Here is a 13,600-nt window from a genome sequence, read left to right on the forward strand (position 1 = left end):
CAGAACCAAATAGCACCACCGTAGTCATGAGGCATGGTTCCACCAGATACACCAATAGTGGACTCCTACTTGAGGCCCAGCACAGGGTCATTGGGCCTTTCAGACTACATGCTCACTCATTGATACTGTATTTTGTATTTTTTGGACCACCTCTGTTCCATATAAGTGCTATTCTGAGGTCCTCAATAGGGTTTTGGAGCTGCTGTACACAAGCAAACTCCTCCAGATCTGCTTCTGTTGCCAAAATAATTCAATGAGAAATAGTTCTCCCAGTAATTGTTAAACCATTTGGCCATTAAAAAATATGGAAAATAAAGAGAAGCACAGAGGACACACACATTTTAAACAGTTACAGAGGTATGTATTCACACGCTTGTGGGAGCCTGGGAAAACCTAATACTGCAAAGGAATGAATTCACGGACTGGTCTATGGGGAGTATTTTTTTTTCCCTGTGACTTCAAACTTCTCTCAGAGCTCACAGAGTTTTAGTCAGCTGGCATGCAAGAGAGGTACGACTTCCCTAAGTAAACTCTTCCTCGACTTGCCCTGGAAAAGCTGCTGGGAGAGTCTGTGAGACAGAAGGCTGCAAGCAGAGGTGAATCCCGCTCCTCCTCCTCCTCCTCCTCCAGCCACAGAGCAGGTATGTGGAGATGCATGCAACCCTGGGAGCGTGCTGGAAAGTTGAGCTTTTGACTGCAGGAGAGATGGGGGCTCTGGCGACTTAGAGCTGCAGCCTTTTGAAAGTAACATGGACAAGGAAGGTACTGTATAAATGAAAATATACATATACAGCTATACATGTTCATTATCATACATGATATTATTAAGAACATGTATCACTATTGTTTACTTCTTTCTCATAATAGACACATTACTTTTAAATTGATTCTCCTTGTTACATTCTTATTGCAGTAACACGTGCAAAATGCACTCATTGCAACATTTAACAAACCACATCATTCACATCTCTAGACATTTTCATCTTGAATCTCCCAGTACGGTGCAGATCTGAAGTGACCTTGTCAGGAGCTGGTGTGCCAAAGAGAATGAACACTAACATGTGGCAGAGGTGCCAGTATATGTTTAGCAGAATCCACAAAGCTGTTTGGCATGTGCTGTTAAAGGACATGGGTTTTATCTGATTTAATAAATAGATCCAGGAATTGATGCTGTCCAGTAGAACGGAGTCAGAACCCCCTATTTTTTTGGTTCACCTAAATTCCTTGTCCATAATGGCAGATGTCAGTGCAAAGAGGGGAAAACACACAATGCTGAAGGCAAAACTCTCCTCCAGGCAGGAAGTGACTCAGTTCAGATATTCTTCATGCATCCAGGCAGGAAGATTTGCAGTGATCCCTGGGAGGCTTGCTTTGGTCACTGGTGCTTGTGGGAGCTCTCTGGCAGGGTGGCCCAGGCAGGGTTGTGCCTTGGCTGGTGAACCCAGCCCTCAGTTTGGTCCTGAGACACCCACTGTGGGGCTGGCCAAACTCCCTCAGAGGTTTGTACTGCTCTAAAACTATCATGCAGACTTTGCACCCCTGCCCTGGTACCAGGGCACATCTAAACAGAAAAAGACAACACAGGCAATGTGCTGGTATCCCACAGGTTTGTACAAGTGCATTGCTTCTGAAATAAAAGAGAGCTTCACATCCAAGGAAAAGAAAAAAAAATCCATCCCACTGCCCTTTCTGGAAGGCATTTACATTATTTCCCATTCAAGCATTAAATTGAATTTATCCTTTCCCCCAAGGGTGCATTTGGTCATCCCACTGCTGTGCCACAGAGACACAACTGAGCTGTTGGGAAACCAAACATATGTGTTGTCCCTACTGTGAAGCTTCCATCCCATATACCCTTTTCCTGTGCATCCCATTCTGCATGGATGTGGAGTTTTGGGTTTACAACTAGCTCAGTGCCTCTGATTCACTCCATCCCCTAGGAATCTGCAAGCTGACAGCTGTGGGACAGGCACGGATGACTTCAGAGACAAGCACGTGTCTGCAAAGCCTGCAGAGGGGATCTTTTTTGTGGAATTTACTGAGTGTTTCATGTGTCAATACGAGAGGAGCGTAATTACCAGCTGAGAAACTGCAGGAAGTAAGCCAAGACTGAATGGACGAAATGGAAAATAAAGAGAAGCGCAGAGGACACACACATTTTAAAACAATTACGGAGGTATGTATTCACACGCTTGTGGGAGCCTGGGAATACATAAGGGATCGTGACTGCAAAGGAATGAATTCACGGACTGGTCTATGGGGAGTATTTTTTTTCCCTGTGACTTCAAACTTCTCTCAGAGCTCACAGAGTTTTAGTCAGCTGGCATGCAAGAGAGGTACGACTTCCCTAAGTAAACTCTTCCTCGACTTGCCCTGGAAAAGCTGCTGGGAGAGTCTGTGAGACAGAAGGCTGCAAGCAGAGGTGAATCCCGCTCCTCCTCCTCCTCCTCCTCCAGCCACTGAGCAGGTATGTGGAGATGCATGCAACCCTGGGAGCGTGCTGGAAAGTTGAGCTTTTGACTGCAGGAGAGATGGGGGCTCTGGCGACTTAGAGCTGCAGCCTTTTGAAAGTAACATGGACAAGGAAGGTACTGTATAAATGAAATATACTGTGTTTATGGATAGGCTGAGGAACTGGCTAAACACACTGTGTAGATGGCTCTATCCACACAGCTGTATATTTAACCCATCAGGGACTTGCACTGCAGAGAGTCAGCCCCCTTATGTTAAGGAGGCACTGATTAGTTTACAAAAATGCAGTTGTCATAAGCCAGGTTTGTTATCATTCTCTGTGTAACAGTAGTGAAAGATGGGGACATGTCTGGGTATTTTTTCTTTCTTTACAGGACTTTAGTCTGTTTGTGGAATTGCTGCATTATAGTGCTCTGGAGCAGGAGTGCTGCAGAGATCAGCCTTGTACACTGATTAAATGCCACTCGCCCAGCTCCCCGACACGGAATCTTAGCACAGCCTTGGGCAAATCTCACAGCCCCGGGTAAAATGGGCAAGAGGCTGTTTGGCTCCTCTGCTCTCCTTACTAGCAGCACTGTCATTGAGCTCTCCCTGTTGGAGCACGAGGTGTGAGATGGCAGCATTACTGTGCTACTCTTTTAAGATCCTGACAGCTTGAATGTCACCTTGGGTGAACAATGACTTACTGAGAGGGTTTTGCTGCATCTGGGTTGTTACCACAGGAATTAATACTTGGACATTATTTGGAACTGAGAAAGTTTTAGAAAATCCTTATTTATATAAAAGTCACATACACATTTATAAAGACAAACCCTGGTGTATTTTGATAAAAGCATTTTTGATGAAAATGCAGATATGTTTCCTTAAATAAAATCAGAAGTTAGGTTTTCCACAACAGAAGAAATTTGTGGTTTTTTTTTAAACTAAGATGCAATAATTTCAACTTTAAAATCAATTTATTACTCTAAAATGCTAAAATCCTTTAATTTTCAGTAAAAGAAATTCAAAACAAGTAATTTCTTTATAAAACAGATATTTCCATTTCAGTGATTGTATCAGTACATTACCTTTTACTAATATAATGATGGGTGGATTCAAGGGGGGGGTATCAGTATCATGCAATCAGAGCTACCAGAAGTAACTACCTTCACCTCATTTTTCCTCCTGTTGGATCACATAAATTGAATAGGTCTTTTCCCAGATACTGATTCCACTGTCAATGAAAAAAAATTGCTGAATTAAAAACTTGTTTTTTTTATCTTTTTGCTGTACTAAAATAATACAAGAAATTACTCTGTTTTAGATCTTGAACTTGAGTTTTCCCGGGAACTGTGTTTCCAGGGAGATAGTTTTCAGGGTCAGATAGTTTAATCTGCAAATCACTTTCTGCTGATAAAACTGTTTTCATTTTCCCATCTCCTACTGTCCCTTCGCTCAGCCCCTTGCTCAGCTCAAGTCTCCAGCTTGGTGAATTTCATGCAATTGTTTTATTTTTTTTCTTTCCTGTAGAGAGGAGTAGAAAAAAAAAGGTGAATAAAATAGCAAATCTGGCTAAACCTCATGTATCTAATTAATTGAAGGTGTTAATTTCTGGTGGGGAAGTTCTTTTGGCTAAACACCTGATACAGGTACAGTAGAGAGAGGACAGAGTGAGAAATGAGGAAGGCAACACCTTCAAAAGACAGGAAAAAAGCCATGCTGGGGTTAGAGGAGATGCAGGAGTCCTTATTTTGGTATGCAGACTTGGGTTGGCTGTGGTTTTAATGAAGCAAAGTACTGAGCAGCAGAATCAGTGCATGCCCTTCCCTCCTGGTCTGGCATTTGTTTCTGTCCAGGCTCTTCTTCACAGTTCACCTGGCACAACTGTTTGGTCACTTGGTAAAACAGCTTGAGGAACTGAGCTGGGTTTTTAAAAAGCTCAACCAACAAAATCTCTGCTATTTTTATCCCTGCAAATCCAAACTTCCCAAAGTGCTCTGAACATCCATTGGAGAAAATGCAAAGCTGCAGTCATCCTGGTCACTGGCTGCTCTTCAGTACAGGCATGATATTAGTCCATCTTTAAATTAAATCAAAATCTCCTATTTTTAAAAATATATCTTTTTTTCTCATGGAGGCCTCAAATGTTTGAGGTTTGTCTTGCAAAAGTGTCTGTGCATTGCAAGTGCTACTGGACACTGCTGACAGGGCAGACTCTAAATACAGAGCATCTGAAAGGAATTTAAACCTCTGGACACCACAGAATCCCCAGCTTCAGTGTAAGTTCCCTGCTCACCCCAAGGGGGTTGCAGATAGAGAGCTTGAGCCCAGAAAGCATGCCAAAATCAGCACTGCAGCCAGCTCTGGACAAGAGAAGCTCAAGACACGACGTGCTTGAGGGAAGGTGGCCAAAACGAGTCTGACACCAGCCCAGTCAAGGGGAACCTGTCTGGGGTTGTGATCTCACTGTTGGACTGTTCTCTTGAGAGCTTAACATGGATTTTTATATCCATTGCACCTAATCATGCCCTCCCCCGTTGTCTTTGCATGGCATTTTCATGGCTAGACCAGCAACCTGGTCTGCAGGAAGGTGTCCCTAACCACGGCAGAGGGGTTGGATCCAGAGGATCTTTAAGGGCCCTTCCAACCCAAACCATTCTGTCATTCTATGATTCTGTGATTTATGCCTCTCATTTTAGGGTGCATTGCAAAGCAAATGAGATGCTAAGAGCCCAGATCATTGGCATATTATTTCAACCATGGGAAAATTGCATTGGAACAGTTCAGGCTTGTGGCTCTGGGAGAAAGCAGTGGGAAAACCTGTGTAAAGGTGGGGTTTCCAGCAGTAATACTTAGCAGAAGGAAGGGAGGAAACCAGCAATTAGACAGGTGCTTCTGCCCTAGAGGGCAGCACAAAGCAATAAATACAAACCTGAACTCACAAACCATCTGAAATCATCTCTGCATGACAGAAGAATGCCTGTCATGATGGTGTCCTGTTGTGGCTAATATCCTCAGCTTAATTGGTTGGATCTAAACAGAAACCATTTCCATTTGAGAGCTCTTTCTACATGATGCCAGACACACTGCCCAGCATGAGAATCTGGATTTTATTGGGTGGCCTGGATATCATCTAGGCAGCATCTGGAACCACGCAAACCCATTAAAAGCCTTGCATCTTCCTTTTGCCACCAGGCTCAAAGGAATGCAGAGCTACACAGGTAGGTCACAAGTGTAGTAGGCTCAGAGTGGGTTAATTTATTGCACTGCTTGTGACCATCTCTTTATTAGATGATGATCTGCCAGCTTTCACATGTGTTGACCTCTGTGCTCCGTTTGAAATCTAACCATAATTACTTTTGCCTTCAGAACCATGAAACTGAACATCATCTTCTTGCTGGCAGTGGTGAACACAGGAACCTTTAACTATCATCCCATAGAGGGGACACCCTGTGAAATGGTAAGGAGGGATTCCTCCTCAGGCCCTTTGGGATCTGCAGTGAGGCTGGGATGCACCCATTGCAGGCACTGTGCAAACAGCCATGGTCTCTGAAAAGGGAAATCCTTCAGCACCAGACTTTCTGTGGTGGCAGAGGTGGGATTTCCAGGGTTAGGGGATGGGTAGAAGGCACTTCTCAGGCTATGTCATTTTTGTAGTGACAAAATGACATTTTGTAGTGACAGCACATAAGAAGGGTGGAGGAGGAGTGAGGTGGGAAGAAGCATCATTATGTTTGGGTTTTTTCTAAAGGGGAGCTGGTTAAAGAAATTTGACCTGATTTCCCTACGACCATAGAGAGGTTCTGGGACTGAGACAGAGAAAAGACTTAGATCTAAAATCAACACCTTTCTATCAGGCCTAAGGTCTTTGTGCTTTAAATAAAGAATCTTCTGTGAAATACCTCTATACCAGGCCTTTTGTAATAGCAGGGAGACTGACCTCCTCTGCCCTGACACAGCGTTGCTGCCAGGGAAGTTGCACCTGACTTCTGCTGGAGGAAAAATAAGTGACAAAGCCTCTTGCTTCAGTACAAAATTTTCTCCTTGGATTTTTGCAAGCAGCTGGTACAATATTATAAATGTTATTCAGACCTGAACTTTCTACCTTTCCTAACAAAGTATTTCTGACTGTAACAGGCTTTTAAAAATACCTTCTTTTTTCCCTGAATATTGAAGCTACTGAGCACAAAACTTCAAGAATTTCCAAAGTAGGAAAAAAAAACCCCTATTTACTAGCTGTACACAACTCCCTTATGGGACTCATTGCATTCCTGCCCACCTGCTGTGTTGCTGCACTTCTGAATTCCAAAGAAATTAAAACCTAGGTTATATAGAACAATCTTGGGAATCTGCTTGACTGAGTAGCTCAGTTCATTGGCTGGAGAGGGAAGTCTGATGAAGCTTGGGTCCCATGTATCACAGTAAAGTGAAGGCTGGGCAAGACACAAAATAACCCTAGCAGATTTGTCCCATTCCAGTTTTTGGAAGGGTCACAGACCTGGCTGACTGCTGTGAAGTAAACGTGTGCTTGTTTCCAGCACTCCACCATAAACTGGTTTCATCAAGCCAACAACCCAAGGCTCTAATCAGTTAACTTAGATAAATTTAGCTCTGAGAGAAAGCTGCAGTCAAAGGCTGGGATGCTCATCTCGAACGAACAGCTCAGTATTGCAGATGTCAATGCTGATCATCTTCCTTTGCTGGATGTTTGCTCCAACAAAAGATGCACATAAATCCAAACACCATTTAAAGAAAGAAGGAGCTATTGGATTAACTTCTGGGTTCATTGAAGTCCCGAATTACTATTTTTCATCACAGCCTCACTGTTTCACAAGGCACTTTCCCTGTGGCGATGCCTTTAGAACAGCAAGAGCTCAGAATTTAATACTTTCATCCCAAGTCTCCTGGAAAAGGCATGAGTCAGAAACTTGTGCCTGTCTCTGACTCACCACTAGTACTCCTGTCATTGAAGAAGAGCCCTAGAAGAGGTTTTAGGAAGTCAGCAATCCCTACCAGACCCTTGACACAAGTGTGAGCTGCACTGATTACACAAGTTATGGCATATCTACTGGTTTGCAAAATGAGGCACAGCTTAAATGCCAGGAGGTTCTTCCCAACTTATGCTGCCTTCCAAGGTCAGGCAAGGCTTCAAGCAGGTCATGTTTTACCTCCCAAAGTAAGATGTTTCTGCTAATTCATGCTTGCTGGCAAAGGATAACCATTGAAATAATTTACAGAAGGGAAGGGATTTTAGGAAATTCTGTCTTACCTTGGACTGAGTGGTGCAAGAACATGTGCATGACCAGATATCACAGGTCAGCTGATGTGGGGTACCTGGACAAACTGCTGAGGTTTGATCTGAGACTCCACCTGGGCAGCTCTTCTGGGAATGGCCATGGACACCACACAAGTGCAGGTCAGCGCCAAGTGCCTGCAGCCCAAATTCTTTGGTTCAGATGTTCATGAGTTGACAAAGGAGAACACGAGTGAAGGCTTGGATCCAGCTGCTTTTTTTGTAGGGCCCTTAGGAACGTGGATGACAGCTTCCTCCTAGTGCTGAGCAGTGAAGAACTGAAACAGGAATCCAAATGATGCTTAGCTTTAGAAATACTGGATCATTTTTTTGCCCAGCACAGAAGTGGGACCAGATACTGAAGGGACCAAATGCTCCTCGCCCTGCAGTACTTCTTGACAATGGACTTGAAATAAACTGATGGAAACATTGGAAAAAAGATGAAGTCAGAACCCATTGAGCTAAGAGGTGGGAGGAGGGGAGATACACCAAAGAGATGCTCCATCCCACTGAGGTGTGCTTTATCTTTTCTTCCTGATGAGGATTAAATTCATGCGGTTTGAGCCTCAGGGGAGTAAAGGAGGTGCAGAAGATAAGAAATATGGTGAGGATCAAAATAGCTAAAAGAGTGATAGTTTTAAAAGAAATATGAGAGGGGAACTATTATAGGAGCAAAGGGCAGGCAGTGGGAAGTATAGATTTTATCTGTCCCTTTTACACCTGGGACCGTTCCATGGATGCAGATTAAAGGCCAAATCCTGCAAGATACATGGTGATCTGGGACTGACCTCTCAAGCATTGACTTCAGTGAACACCGGCTGGCTGGCATTGACGGGAGTTGGATCAGAACTTTGCTAAGATACTTTATCCCAGAAGGAGTGAAGGGGGCTCTACACTTGTTCAGATTTGGCTCAAAATGTCTGGAGAAACCTGGCATCTGCCTTAGACTGCAAAGTACCTCCTGCTTTTTCACTCTGTATTTCTTTATCCTTCTGGCTTCTGCTTCTTCCACAAACAAAATAAAAAAAGCTTCGCTCTCATGCCTTGGAGCTAAGCCCAAATCCAGGCATATTTTAGTTCAAAATGAGCAATTCTACAATGGCTTTGCAGGAAAAAAATAATGTCAATTTAAGGCCAGATAATTTCCTTTTTTTCTCCCTACTTTTTTAGCTGGGGGAGATTTAAGTGAATTGGAGGGGGGTAAAAAGGGTTTCAGGTTTTTGTAGTCAATTTACTTGGGATCTTTGGGAAGATGTATTATAGGAAGAACTGTGGAGCAGTCTGACTATATCTAGAGTTCAGATGAGCACTTGTACTTCTCTGACACATTTTTGTGTTGCCTCCAAAATTTAGATTATGCAAAAGAGATTCACAAAAGACTGACTAGTGCCACACTTCTCCAAAAGCAGACGTACCACTTCATTCACCTCAAAGTTCACATGAAACAGATGGGTTTTAATTGTTTTTACTTTTAATCTTTCTTTAATATCTGAAAAGCTTTGTGTGATGTAATCTGGATCCTGCTTCTCCACAAAAATTAAGATTCAACACATTTTTTCTTTATTTCTTTCCTTTCTGTTCTTTCTATAAGTACTATATGGCCCAGACATCCAAACACATTCATGACAAGAGTTTTCCTCCAGTAAATTAAATGCCACTTAAGCCTTTCACTTTCCACTTCCTCACACTTCTGTATGTTCTCGTTATTAACAAAATATAGCTTGATATTTATGCAAGGATGTTCATGTTCATGTTCCCAATCCTCCTTATGAACACATACTCCAAATTTGGCCTGGACACAAACTCAATCCTAGCTGCTACTAAACAGACTTGCTTCTGGAAGATGGATTTGATTTTGACATTTGTTTTTTTTTTTCCCTCTATCTGCTGCTGAGAATTGGCCTGAAAAAGTATGACCCTCACTGCACCTCACAGCTTTTTTCTCTCTCAAGTGCTGGCTTTAGAGAATTTGTCTTTTCCATGTTGTGTCACGTGAGTGTTGTCAGAACGCTTTCACAAGGCGCTCTCCCCATGCAAGAAGAAGGGAACTGTTACCTTAGCAAAAGGATAAACATGGATAGTAAATCAGGAAGAGTTTGGAGACTTGCATCAGAAACATTCCAGTCATTGAATGACCCATTTTGGATAAAGGTGCATTACTAAACTAAGCCATGGATAAAGGAAAACATGGTTGAATATCTGAGGGCGTGACTATGAAGGAAAGACAGGTTTTGTGATGTAGGATCCTTATAGGCTTTTCCACCTCCTTGCTTTGGGACCCACACTCTCAAAAGCATGAAGCTTTTTGAAGTACAGCTTACTCTTGCAAGTTGAGTTCAAAAAATCTAATACAGAGATGAAAGTTAAAAAATTAAACATCAGAAGAAAAAAATGAAGAAATGGTGCTTGATTGCAATGGAAAAGGGGCAAAATTCCTTCACTATGGAACTTTTAAAATTCCAGGAGAAAGGTACAAAAAGGAGAGCATTCAGTAGGTATCAAACACAGATAAAACTCTACTGTTGTAAGTCAGTGATGTTTTAAAAATGAAAAGAGCATTGTTAGCTGCAGAAAGGTGTTAGGATTGTTGCTCTTGCTGTCTGACAGCTCAGATAAAGTGGTGGGATCAGTGTTTCAGGAGGAGGTTCTGCCTGGATCTTGAATGTTATTTTCTCTATATATATCATGCAAAAATGTTTTTAATTTGTTACATGACAACCCCTTTTCTCTCTTTTTCTGGCAGGCAAATTCACAGGCATTTTGCCACAACAAAGACCTCCACCAAATCCCTCACGAACTCCATCTGAATGTAAGCAAAATAGATCTGTCTGGAAACTTGATTCAAAGCATCCCTGAAATACCATTATCATTCTATACTTCCCTCCAGTATCTGGATTTAAGCTTCAACCAGATAAGCTTCATCACGTCTGGAGTGTTTGCACACATGACAAGTTTGCTGGAAATAAATTTAGCCAATAATCATTTACATAAGCTTGCTCAGAATGGGACAGAGGGGATTGGACTTTTGCCCAAGGTGGAAAAAATGGACTTGTCCCACAACAATCTCTACAGTAGGATGGCTGAGTATTTCATTAATCAAGCTCCAACACTGCAGTATCTTTCCTTGGCAGATAACAGTATTGTAATGATATCACACAAGATGTTTCAGGGATCTCCCAGTCTTGTGGAGATAGATCTTCAGAGAAATATCATCATGGAAATAGAAGAAGGTGCTTTCGAGACTCTAGCAAACCTTTCCAAACTCAATCTCTCCACAAATTCAATCACTTGCATCTCTGATTTCAACCTCAGGCAGTTGGAGGTACTTGACCTTAGCAGGAATAGCATTGAGACCTTCAGCATCACAAAGTCAAATGATGAATATAGTTTAAGATGTCTGGATCTTAGTGAAAACAAATTGCTTCACTTCCCAGTCTTCCCTCAGGTAAATAAACTGGTGACTCTGAATTTATCAAATAATTTAATCCAGCTCACTGCTGAGTCCCCTTATAATAAAATGGACTACATGGATAATGAATGGCTAGATGCTTCTTTTCATCTTCTCGATCAGAAGCAAAGTAAAAATACAAGTTCTCTTTATTTATCCCAACTTGTATATTTAGACTTAAGTTATAATAAAATCAAATCCATTCCAGATGGGTTCTTTGAGTCAATGTTGTCCCTTCACACCCTTAATCTCAGCAGAAACTGTCTTCAGACATTTACAGTAAGTTATGATAGTGCATTGCTCTCCCTAACTGTCCTTGACTTGAGCTACAATGCTTTGCAGAACCTTCTCCTCGATGCTGGTGCTTTGCCAAATTTGAGGGAGTTTCATGTTCAAAACAACAACCTTCAGACCCTGCAATTTGACATCTTTTCCAGTCTTCCTAGCCTCAGACTTCTTAACCTACAGAGCAATAACATCAGCCTTTGCCACATGTACTCGGGACTAGCTAAGCAAAGACTTGCCGGAGAGGACAGTGGTTGTGTGTCGTTTGTCAATTCTCCTGCTCTCCAGTACTTGTACCTGGCTGACAACATGCTGAGCATCCTACCAGCACGCACCTTCCACAAGACTCCACTGCTTGTCTTGGATCTCTCCATGAACCCTGGACTGAAAATAGAACTTAAAGCGCTAGCAGGACTAGAAAAATCTCTGGAATACTTGCATTTACATGGCAATAGTCTGATAGATTTAAATATTGACTTGCCTTGTTTTAGTCACCTTAAACATTTAAACCTTTCTGAAAATCAGCTGAACTGGCTGCCTAAGTGGAGTAGTGACACTCCACTGGAAGTTCTAGACCTACGGAACAATAGGTTCAGTACATTACAGGACAGCAACATTTTAGCATTAGAAAATTCACTTAAAAACTTATATCTCTCTGGGAACCCACTCAACTGCTGTGGAAACATCTGGCTTTCATCAATGATCCAGAACAAAAATGTCCAGATCTCCAACGTGGAGCACTTAACGTGCCAATACATTCGGAGCTTTGGGTATTGGGAAGAAATGCACGTCGAGGACATTAGACCAGAATACTGTGAAAAAGCAGATCTGAAGAAAATCAACATCCTCATTATATTAACATCTGTAGTAGTTTTATCTGTCATTATCATTGGTGTGGGTTCATTTTTTTGCTTCCGAAGGCAAAACTTTAGCCACCAGTTTAAAGCCTAGGAACACCCTGAAAACTGAAGAAACACCCTGAAAACTGAAGAAATCAGGTGCTACCCTGACACTGTGTGGAAATGAAGGATAAAATTTTCATCTTTGAGTTTTAACTGTGGATTTTACAATGGTTTTGAAGTGTCCCCAAACTGCACCGCTGTACTGGTCTGGGTTGCAGGAGCCTGAAGGAGGATTTGCTCTGTTTTGCACTTGCTTCATTCACATGCAGATCTGCTTAAAAAATTACACAGTGTTAGAAAAGGCCACTGTAAAGTTCTGCTGTTGTTTTGAGGGATGTGTAATTTAAACCAGATCAAAAGAAAAAGGCCTGTAAGGTCTCAAGACCTGAGACTTTTCACTAAGCTCAGATGATACCATCAGCCAATTAGGAAATCCCTTCTCAAAGTTATAGGCCTCCACAAGATGTTTCAGTTTGGTCTGAGCTTTGCTTTTGCCTAGCTGGTTAGCTCCTAACCCTTTTTAAACTGAAATCATACAAAGATGTGCCAGAGTGGGTCAAAACACAATCTTCGCTCAGTGAAGTTGGTTGCAAATTCCCCTCAAGTTCCAAAACAATGAGAATTTAGCTAAAACCAAACCAAACCCAAATGGAAATTATAAGTAGTGTCCATTGTGCTCCTGCCTACCATTTAGACAGCTGGAAACCAAATGGAAACCAAAGACCATGTGGTAGAACCTCTTTGGATGTCTCTTTTTTTGTTAGGATATTGCTCCAGTCACTGGGGCAAGACATGAGAGGTAGATGAGGCCAATTAGTTCTGGCACTTAGTATCCACGAGGGATGTAAAAGAAATCTCAAGCATGAAACAACTGCTGATATGTTACCCAGATCTGCTCAGAAGGCCACAGGTTCACAGTTCAACTAAAAGAGAAGAAATTTGTCTCTCATGTGCAATACATATTTAACTGGGTATAATGTGAAGAAATTAATCTCTGGGGTAAATACTTTGCAAAAGAAAAATCTTGGAGAATGAATTTCAACCAGCTAGAATGGGACTGAAATCCTACATTTCTAAGGAAAACTGTAGGAAATTCACAGCATACAGTTGCATTTCAATATAGAATAATAATATATCTATTTTTAAAGGTCATGGAAGGTTAGACTGCAAAAACATACCATTGTGAAATGACACAGAGGGAACCTAATCCTGTGCCATTAT

General features: G+C 42.0%; 1 protein-coding gene across 3 annotated transcripts; it reads left to right on the top strand.

Moving 5' to 3' along the window:
• Positions 1-577: 577 nt before the first annotated feature.
• On the top strand, positions 578-12,920 carry LRRC32 (leucine rich repeat containing 32). Of its 3 annotated transcripts, none has more exons than XM_054514017.1 (3): positions 578-641; positions 5,821-5,911; positions 10,488-12,920. In XM_054514017.1, exons 2-3 carry the CDS (start codon positions 5,825-5,827, stop codon positions 12,426-12,428), a joined length of 2,028 nt encoding a protein of 675 aa, XP_054369992.1. In that variant the 5' UTR covers positions 578-641; positions 5,821-5,824; the 3' UTR covers positions 12,429-12,920. The 3 variants fall into 3 exon arrangements, with proteins under 3 accessions (XP_054369992.1, XP_036242774.1, XP_036242780.1); XM_036386881.2 differs by lacking the exon at positions 578-641 and adding an exon at positions 2,385-2,467; XM_036386887.1 differs by lacking the exon at positions 578-641 and adding an exon at positions 2,543-2,588.
• Positions 12,921-13,600: the final 680 nt, after the last annotated feature.

The sequence above is a fragment of the Molothrus ater genome, chromosome 2 (genome assembly GCF_012460135.2).
Source record: "Molothrus ater isolate BHLD 08-10-18 breed brown headed cowbird chromosome 2, BPBGC_Mater_1.1, whole genome shotgun sequence".
Taxonomy (NCBI): Eukaryota; Metazoa; Chordata; class Aves; order Passeriformes; family Icteridae; genus Molothrus; species Molothrus ater.